Source organism: Spodoptera frugiperda, chromosome 26, assembly GCF_023101765.2.
Source record: "Spodoptera frugiperda isolate SF20-4 chromosome 26, AGI-APGP_CSIRO_Sfru_2.0, whole genome shotgun sequence".
NCBI lineage: Eukaryota > Metazoa > Arthropoda > Insecta > Lepidoptera > Noctuidae > Spodoptera > Spodoptera frugiperda.
Genome location: NC_064237.1, coordinates 2,281,680 through 2,291,670, shown reverse-complemented (window position 1 = coordinate 2,291,670; position 9,991 = coordinate 2,281,680). Strand labels below are relative to the sequence as shown.

The window sequence follows — 9,991 nt, the reverse complement described above, 5'->3', positions numbered from 1 at the left end:
TCTATTTAGTTATATCCAGTGAAGCAGGGATAAACGACGGGTTGGCTTTACCTTCTGGAGCATATGATACAAATTAAATACCACGTCGAATTCTTGCTTTTCTTTTCGTCGCAAAGAAAATTCATAATGAATTTTCTCTTCAAGAATAGCGAGTAACCCAACTTTTTGTTTTTGAAACTTACTAAAATTTTAGTAAAGTTGAAAAATATGAAACGAATTGTTTTAAAGAATAGATAAAAGAAGTTATTAAGAGAAGCACGTAACGAGTGAACCAGTTGATAACTACTAACTATGTGTAGCCCGTAGGCAAGTATTATGATAGAATAATACGAGACGTGTCGTAGGTAGACGTAATGCGAGATACACTGACCACAATGACTTGCGTCGAACGAAATATTGCGATATAATGTGACACCATTAACAACGCACAGGTAGTGTTTGATCTCAAGAAATATCAGTCATATGACTATTATAATTATGTTAAAATTTATTGATTGTGATATTAATTAATACTGAAAAGAAGAAATCAAACGCAAGTTGAAAGTATGGTCTACAACCCTCCTTAACAAACGTGTTAAAAAAATAATTTAATAACATACTTAATCATAAAACTAAGTTTAAAAAAACAAATTTAATGAAGTTCTCCTCCTTTGCTGAAGTTCTAAAGTGTAACAAACACTTTTCTGAAAACCGCATCAAAATCGGTTCAGTCAATCACGAGATAATCGCGGACAAGCATGCAGGTCAAACTGTCAATATCGTACTTTTTTGAAGTCCGTTAAAACATTCAATAGATCTTATCATAATAAAAAAAATCAATAAGTATGTAATACAAAACAAAAAAATTAAAGAAGTCGCTTATCCACCAAGTAAACTAGGTCACTAAGGTAAATATGACTGCAGTGATATTTTGGAACAAAATGGGGTAACGGCGACTAAATGATGCATTTTTATGATGATTGAAATTTCGGGGCGTTTTCGGATTTTACGACTATTCTAGTGCCGTCATAAAATTATGACATTTTAATTGTAAAGAGCACCAAACAAGACCATTATAGATACTGCTTTAACGACGTTGACAAAATTATTAGGTATGTATAAAGTTTCAACTACTTAGGACCAAAAACGTTTGGTCCTTTGCGTAAATAAGGACCAATATTGAAACTCAGAAGATTAAAATTTGTAAGCAATATAATAAAAAATAAAATATGATGATATAATTAATATAAATAAATAAAAAAACATATGTACAAAAATATATTTTTATTAAAATAACAGTACAATAATAATATTGAACAATTTATTTCTTATTTTTATGCGAAGACTTTCGTGTTTTGATTTAAGAAACATTTAAACTTAAGTAGATTACGTATTATAATATACTGGCCCCTATAAATTATATACAACAGGATAGTATACATATAGGTAATTCATATACTAATGTATTATGCGATAGAAAAAATATTCAATAGTTGTACTATTTGCATTTATGCTAAATCAGTCACTTGGTAATTCCATCAAATCAAACCACAAATAAAAGGTTAACGATATGCGGCTAATGAAAACAGTACAAAACTAGATTCAACCTTATTTCTATAGCCATAAGGATGTAAACAAATCAACAACAATAATTATTAACCGCACCAAGTTCGTAATAAGGCTAAAATAAGTACAAACCAAATAGTTTCATCGTCTTCAAAAAATCTACGAAAAAAAAAACAATCTTAGCAAGTTAGCACCACAAAGAACAATACTCATTTGAAAATTTAAAAATGGAATGTGTTCCATTTAAGTACGTTACAAATATTGTCTACGGTTACGTTTATAAATGCGATGCCCTTAATACTATGATTGAGATAACAACTGTAAGGCCTAGCGCACACCGATGCAGGCGTCAAGCTTCTTTGAAAATAGAATAATTTTTATCCGTATGCCATAGTAGTTATGATGTATTTTAAATGTATTTATTCTCAGTATCTTCCGCAGGTGTGCGTTGGTCCTAAGAGCCATATAATCATTAACGCTAGAAGCGAATTTCTTTCGTCAATAAAATTATTTTATGGTGGTTTAAGTGGTTTTTAGACTAATTATAGTTTCGAAACTATGTACTATGTTGTAATTATTTGGATATCTTCCAGATTCTATACTCTTTATAGAATCGTGAGCAATAATTTATTATGGTTTTCATTAAAATTAAAGTATTTTAGATTTGATTTAAACCGTGACCATTCCCTAATAGGTATCAACTTACGTCGTGAAAAACATTCATAAGCTTCGATAGAAACTCAATAATTTTAGTATTCCACTTAACTTATTATTTATTATTATTTCATCTTACAGTTGTACTCAAAAATACGTTAATAATAATATTTATTACGACAATTATTTTTAAGAATAACAAAGAAAAATGATTTTGACAAATTAACCTTTTTAAGTCTTTTAATTTTAGGTATTATGCCGAAAAACTAAATCCAATATTCAACGAATAAGTAACATATACATCGCTGTAAAAGTTTTAAAAATACATAGGTACATAGTAGTTTAATGAAGAAGACACAAGGAACAGAGAAAATATTGAATACAAGTTGGCCACAGGGACAGAGAAAAGAAATAACATTTGTATAATTAAAACGGGCCGTAAAAAGAAACTATTATAATTATATTTGTGACTTAGCCGCCAAAAGCTGCGGAACTAACGATAAAAACGAGCCTCTACTTCATTGGAAGAATATAATAATATACTACAAGAATAGTATTATGCTTGAGCTATCATTAACAATTTTCATATCATCAATTATTCACAGGATTATAGAATGTCAATTTTTCTTATCAAATTCAGTTATTTTTCTTAAATAGCGGATTTCATAAAAATAACTTAGTTCATTGTTTCAAACATGGATTTTCCTTAATAAATTCGAGGTTACGATTGAAGAAAAAAGGATTTCATTATTTCTGTAAGCTACACAAAAACTGGCCAGCAGATCAACCTATCCATTTCTGTCTTTTGCCATTAGATTTCCAACTCTATTATTTTTCAATAGAGTTGAAAATCCGATGAAAACTGACAGAGAGTATCTGTCTGTCTACTTTAGATTTCCAACTCTATTATTTTTCAATAGAGTTGAAAATCCAATGTAATTTGACAGATTGGAGTACTGGCTGGCTACTATACACTAGAGGCCCTGTATTAGCTAGACTAGAATGGGTTACCATGTGTGATCACAAGGCGTCGTGTTCCTTTAGTAGGAAGTGTCCGACGAGTCTCTTCTGTATGTCTGTGACTCCGCCGTAAATCTGCGTACCTCTTGCGTCCCTGTTTGGAGAAAGGATAGTCATAATCATATTATATTATATCCTAGAACTATTAATACAAACCAGATAAAAAAATAACAGAAAAAAAGGAGCCAGAATATTTCATGAAATGAGTAATACCTTTTGTGCGTCTATAATTACTGCTGTAGTTAGGTCTACTACATAACTGTATAAGTTCAGTCGTCAACAAAAATTAACCATAACTACGTTTTAAATTGTACCTATTTCAAACTTTAAAGTCTGTTGTTTGAAATAGGTACATTTTTCATAGTTCAAAGACTAAAACATTTTATAATTTTATAAATTATTCAAACAAACAAACCATTGTAAGTCAAAACAATAAAACTCACCTATAATGGCGTTCAGCGTCATAATTGACGGACAGGCCGCGTCCTCCGAGGATCTGCACGCAGTGGTCTGCGACCGCGGCCGCGTTCCGTCCCGCGATGTACTTGGCCATCGCACTGTTCTTCGTGCTCACGTCTACAGCCGCGCGGTACGTCGCTAGCCGGGCCGTCTCCACCAACATACACATGTCTGTTAGGCGGTCCTAAGAAGAGAGAGAAGAGAAATAATTAATTTTATTTTTTTAATACTTATTAGTACATATTTCCCCCAGTCGAGCTGTAGGGTGATGCAGACATAAGCCAATGGTAGGTGCAAGACTATGTGATAAACAATATTCTTAAAAAAAAGACAATTCCAAAGTCCAATATTTAATTAATTAAAGCTTAACGGAGTGATAAGCACCAGATGGCGCTACAAAAGAAAATGGCTGCTCATATATCAATTCAATGGAAACTGCGTACCAAAGGACCAGTTTTGTCTTTACATTTTCTGTTAAAACTTAAATATATTTTGGGGAAGAATATTCCCGGTTTAATCAATACCTCATTGATAAAAGTGTTTTTTTTTCCATACCTTTACAGAAGGTACTCTGGTCAGTGGTTTGCCGAATGCTACCCTCTGCTTGGCGTAGGAGATAGCTGTGTCCAGCGCTGATTGAGCGATACCTGTTAAAATACATGGGTATTATGCAACTAAGAATCTAGAACAGTTTGTATAACTTGTATGTGAAGAGTCACTTGAGTTGAAATCTAAGTTTTTTATTTATTGTTTTACATGAGTACATAAATCATTAAGTGGAATGTCTGGAAAATATGCTCAAGACTTATTACCCGAGATTTACAGACTTTGTAATATCACTGTAGACAAAATTTTCAATATAGAACGTATACAATTGTTAGGTACTAAAGGAGCTATGAAACCAGCCCTTACCTCTCACAAATTACCACGATCATTACGCAATTCTAAAGTGATACTTACCAACAGCATGAGCAGCTATTCCAATGCGAGCCTGGTCGAGTTGTTCCATTGCAATTTTGAATCCCTCACCAGGCTGCCCAACCATGTAGCTCTCAGGAAGGCAGACATCCTCCAAGGTCACGGTGCAAGCTGTCGCCGCCCTGCCAGACGTGCTTCAAATCTATTTTATAAGCTCCTTTTGCTTTGTGGAATGATTTTATGCTAGTTTGTTGGGTACAGTGTACCTACCTACCTAGACTACTTGCTTAAGTATCAACATATTGTTTTATTCTTATGGAGGAAGTACACATCATCTATCACAAACATTATACTTCATATTAATTTTATTTTTCTTCACAAATGAGTTAAATTGGAGAACTCTGCAGCTGTCATTCACGCCACCTATGAAACTTACTAATCTAGCGAACATACTCTACTGTTTTGTTTGTAAATCTTTAGATTTTGAATAGACATGCTTGCATTAATGTCATCTATTATCCAAAAGTCAACGTTCGTACTTTTTTCATTGTAATCATAACATGCACAGTACACCCATTTTTAGAATTAATTTAACTACTGCTAATTATGTTACTTAATCTCTGTGTTGTGTGGTTAGTTTAGGTGCAAATAAAAATGGTTAACGGTGGCACCATAAAAAGCTATCAAATAAATAATTATATAAATATTAATGGATCCCAAACCGATAATATGAGTATTGCATACATATTTATCTATAATATACATAGGTAAATTAAGACATGGTTAAGGCCCATCACAAACTGTGCTTCATGCAGTGTTAATGTGTGTGCTTGTAGATAGAATACCTAGGTAATACATACCTGACACTGATGATGCGTTCCTTTTTACCTCTGAAGATACCTTCAGTTTCTACAGGTACCAGGAAACCTGATGAGAAGAATATTTCATTAAGTCCCATGATCACAAGAGGGACTGACTGACAAACAATTTAGATAAAATGCAGTAACAAACACAATTTCTACTTGTGCTCAATATGAGGCAATAGACTTGTCCTTTATTACAATAGATCACTGGTGAAAAGTAGCAAATCCTTCTGTCAATGATTTCAGGTACGTTAAAGACCCATTAGTAAGTGATAGAGGGCCAATTTCAATGAATTATAACCTGTACCACTTACTTAATAGGTAGGGATAGTTGTTGTAATGTAATGTATCAATATATCAAGGTACCATATTAAAGACTTACAAGCAAGTCCTTTATGCCTGAGTTCTGGGTCGATCGTAGCGAAGGTAACGAGGGCTTTCCCTTCCAGAGCATTTGTGACCCAGTTCTTCGTGCCGTTCAGGATCCAGCGGTCACCATCCTTCTTGGCTCTCGTCCTAATACCAGCTACATCCGTGCCCGCGCCTGAAAAGACCAATTTGTTAGTGAATACGTGGTCCTTTTGATAGAGGACTCATTATTTCGCATATTTTGGTCCTAATATAAGTTTTTGGGAGATCTATATGCATAAGAATGAAGGTATATGTATAATTATGTAAATGAGTGTCTCTATTATTTTAAGGGATCATTTATAATAATGTCTTCGTAACAATTTGAGTCTCAAAAACATAATATATCCTACCTGGCTCACTCAACGCAAAGCAACCAATAGAGTTTCGAGTGAAGTCCTTAAGGAAAAACTCCTTCTGTTCTGGCGTTCCCTTCTCATTGACTAAGTTTAGGTAAAGGAAGTTGTGTATGGAGAGGATCAAGCCAGTGCTGGCGCAGCCGCGGGAGAGCTCTTCCACTGCTATCGCCAGAGACAAGTAGTCCATGCCCATACCGCCGTAGTCTTCGCTGGCGCACGCACCCATGAGTCCCATTTCTTTTAGTTGTCTGATCTGAAATAGGAATAATATTGATTTTATTACTTTTTTAATATCTATGCCTGATTCACCCAGTCTTAAGTGATGTTGTGGCCAACGAATGGTCAATTGCTCGAGTGAACTGCCTAGCAAAAGGTAGCACCCCTGCCCTGGTATAAGGCAATTTACATACTTCCTACAGCCTATAGTTATTATAGGATACATGGAATGGGCAGATGGCGGCGGTGCAATAACGGCGAAAAGCACTCGTTACCACTTTCAAATAACATGTACCCATATTTATCATTCGTTTGACCTTCTAGAAGGGATTTTTATGTTATTGATAAAACATATTCATCCTTGATATCAAATCGGTGCATTTTGTGACATGCTGACATCATTAACATGCAAACAGTCATACGATAAGAATAGTTCATTTCATTCGATGACATGCATATACTTTTACTTTTTATCAAATGGAATAGAAAGGATCGAATGGAAAATTTCATCAATCAAAATGTTAGCTAACACACTGTATCATCAGGTCTTTATCATCCGTTCCTTTAAAGGTTTTATTATTAGGTTGTAAAGGAGGGTGAGCCTATTTCCAAACACTAGACTGAGACTATGTTACTCTGTCTGACTCTAGGATTTGACTTACTGTAGGTACAACGTGTGCAACGTAGGTTCGATTCCTACACGAAACAAGATTTTGTGTGGTCCACTTATTGTTGTTACGGGTATGGGTGTGATGTGAATGTGAAATTGTATATTTGTAAACGCACCCAACAACACTGATGGCGATAAAATCCTAGTACAACATTAAAAAAGAGGGTTACAAAATATTAAAATCAGGAGTTTAATTCCCATAATAGTTTCAGTAGGTTGGATTTTTTGTTTTTTCTAGCTAGGGCGTAAAGGTTACACCTATCACATGCCATTGATAAGTCTGATAGTAAAACCAGTTAAAAGCAGTTTTTACTACTTTTTATATTTCTCTAAGCTTCCAGGCAATGCAATGTAAAAAGATAAGAATCTATAAATAAAGTTCTTAAATAACAACTGCAGTTACAATACTTACGATGATAGCAATACAATACAACACATTCATTAATTTATTTTAATCAACAGTTCATGTTAAATGGACGCTACTTTCTTTAATCTCGTCTTACGATAGTGCATTTTGTGGTATTAGGTGAATACTATACTTGTTAACATTTAAACCTTTAATTGGGGAAGTATGATTATAACATGATGATGATATAGTACGCTCCGGTTTCGACGACGCAAGAATCGAAGACGTAATCGCGGTCCCACGATCTATCTATCATAGATTTAGCATATCAAAATGTATATTTTTTCTCATATTCAACAGTTATTTGAAACAAACGATATAGAAAAAATACAGTTTAAATAAATAAATGAAGATAATCTATCAACTAGGTACCTTATCTCTTCAAGTTATTTATCGCACAATGTGCCAACAGGGATAGGCAGTGACAGTTGCGTAACATACAGAGAAAATGGAAAATAAATAAACAATGTAATGAACTAATGACTATAGTCGTCAATTCAATAACATGTTTGTGTTGTTTATTTTCCATTTTCTCTCTAACGTCATTACGTAGATAGTACCTACATCTTACTATCTAATTAGTAATTTCTTACTAATATTATAAATGCGAAAGTCTGTAAGTTTGTGTGTATGTTTGTTACTCAATCACGTCAAAACGACTGAAGGGATCAGGATTAAAATTGAAATAATTATCGTCTAGACTAACATATAGGTTCTTTATCTCACGGGTACGTAGGCGAAGTGGCTGGTAAAAGCTAATAATATTATACTTGACTCTTATTGCACGCGTAACATATGTATGAAGTGAAAGTATTTAAATAACAAACAACTTTTCCACTCCTTTGACGTAAATTGGTCCTTAGGTTCGCGGTTTCGAGGTCGTGTCGTATGAAAGGACCAAGACACAATTTTGTGTTAATTAATTTTAACGCTTTGTTTACCAGCTTTATAAATGCACCTAGTAATCTCATGTGAATGATAGTTGATACAAATTAATATGTTCTATATTGAAATTTAAAAATAAAAATAAATAGTTGATGATAATCTATTCTTCATATCATAACTTCTTATCTCATTTCAAATTATTAGGTATTTGATGAAGTGTAGTTTTTATTAATCAAAATAATAATAGACAAATGCATCAAGTGGCAAGCATGTCAAGCATCACACTGTAAAACTTATAATAAATTTTAGACTAGTTAGTTATATTCTTTTCGAAATAATAAAATGTATTGATCTAAAACAATTTAGTAGAACCACAGAGTACCTACAAAAAACATGACCCCCTCAAGTGACCAGTTTTATCTTTGTTTTTTGTACAGATCTCAACACACAATCAAAGACAATATGTCACAGATATGATAATGGATGTTATGAAACCTTTTATCATTCAACTTTTTATGAATAATCTTAATCCATTTACATAAACATTTTTATGAGACTGCAGGTAACAGCTTAAAATGCTTTTATATCATGTGATGACAATGGATTCTTTACCATAAGTCTTAAAAAAATTGAGGCAGGTGATGGTAAAGTTGGTAGAAACTTTTTAAGTGTTTTATTGGCTGTATGCAGATTGGCCGGTGCGAATGAATCAACCAATGAGAATAAACAAATAAATAAATAACTTACGGGTTCAAATGGAAATAAAGCTTCCTTGTCATGTTTGGCTGCATTAGGCTTCAAATGCTGTTCAGCGAAGTTTCTGACGAGCTCCTGAACGGCTTGTTGCTGTTCTGTGAGCTTGGTTGTGAAGGTACGCTGCTGCCCCAGTGCCTTTAGACATTGTCTTGAATAAACTGAAAGATTCAGGGAAGTTGAAGACACAATTACAATCACACACAACTTTTTTTATAAATGTAGGTAATTACTGTATAATCTATGATCGGTTAAATAAATTAGCATTCCGTATTTAATTTAATTGGTAATAAATTAAGTAACGTCATTTAAAATTATAGATGTAGTGTTATTAATTAAAAAAGTACTTACTGCCTAATTTTGTAGATTTTAGAAGCGATCTCGTAGCCATTTTATTAAATGCTGATAAGGACTGAATACTGATGTTATATCACTGAAACTGCCCAAACGTACTAACTCAATACTCACAGTTGACGCTCGAATTACGATACGAATGATAATGATAAAGAGCAAGGTCACACAAACATACTTTAAACCACCGATTTCCAAAAACCGGTTCCCGAAATTATGTCACGGGTTTCAAGTCAACGGCCAAGACGTGTAAAACGCAGTACTGTAATGAATCTCATTATAATGGTGCAGTTAAATACTTATCCAAACACCGATTAAAGTAGTAGGATTGCAACGAATTCAGGTTTTTTATTTACGTATAATTTGTGGCTAAAATAACTTTAATTTCGTTTTATTTTAAACCATAACTCTATAAGGATAAGAGCTATTCTTCAGTAACTCCAAAACAAACCGTTCAATTTGACACTTTGCTTTGACAAGTTTG

General features: G+C 33.4%; 1 protein-coding gene across 2 annotated transcripts; it reads right to left on the bottom strand.

Annotated features, from left to right (window-relative positions):
• Positions 1-1,248: 1,248 nt before the first annotated feature.
• Positions 1,249-9,896, bottom strand: LOC118264809 (short-chain specific acyl-CoA dehydrogenase, mitochondrial-like). Of its 2 annotated transcripts, XM_050704697.1 has the most exons (10): positions 9,686-9,896; positions 9,508-9,595; positions 9,151-9,317; positions 6,221-6,479; positions 5,842-6,003; positions 5,457-5,523; positions 4,639-4,790; positions 4,234-4,325; positions 3,663-3,862; positions 1,249-3,313 (listed from the first exon to the last, which is right to left on the bottom strand). In XM_050704697.1, exons 2-10 carry the CDS (start codon positions 9,545-9,547, stop codon positions 3,220-3,222), a joined length of 1,233 nt encoding a protein of 410 aa, XP_050560654.1. In that variant the 5' UTR covers positions 9,548-9,595; positions 9,686-9,896; the 3' UTR covers positions 1,249-3,219. The 2 variants fall into 2 exon arrangements, with proteins under 2 accessions (XP_050560654.1, XP_050560655.1); XM_050704698.1 differs by having other exon boundaries at positions 4,639-4,778; positions 9,508-9,893.
• Between the last annotated feature and the right edge of the window lie 95 nt (positions 9,897-9,991).

Bases quoted from the DNA above. Each gene is read 5' to 3' on its own strand.
- LOC118264809 (XM_050704697.1), bottom strand. From the start codon at position 9,547: ATGGCTACGAGATCGCTTCTAAAATCTACAAAATTAGGCA. The intron at 4,326-4,638 runs GTAAGTATCACT...GTATTTTAACAG, and splicing joins AATAGCTGCTCATGCTGTTG to GTATCGCTCAATCAGCGCTG. The intron at 3,314-3,662 runs GTGAGTTTTATT...TTCTCCAAACAG, and splicing joins GACGCTGAACGCCATTATAG to GGACGCAAGAGGTACGCAGA.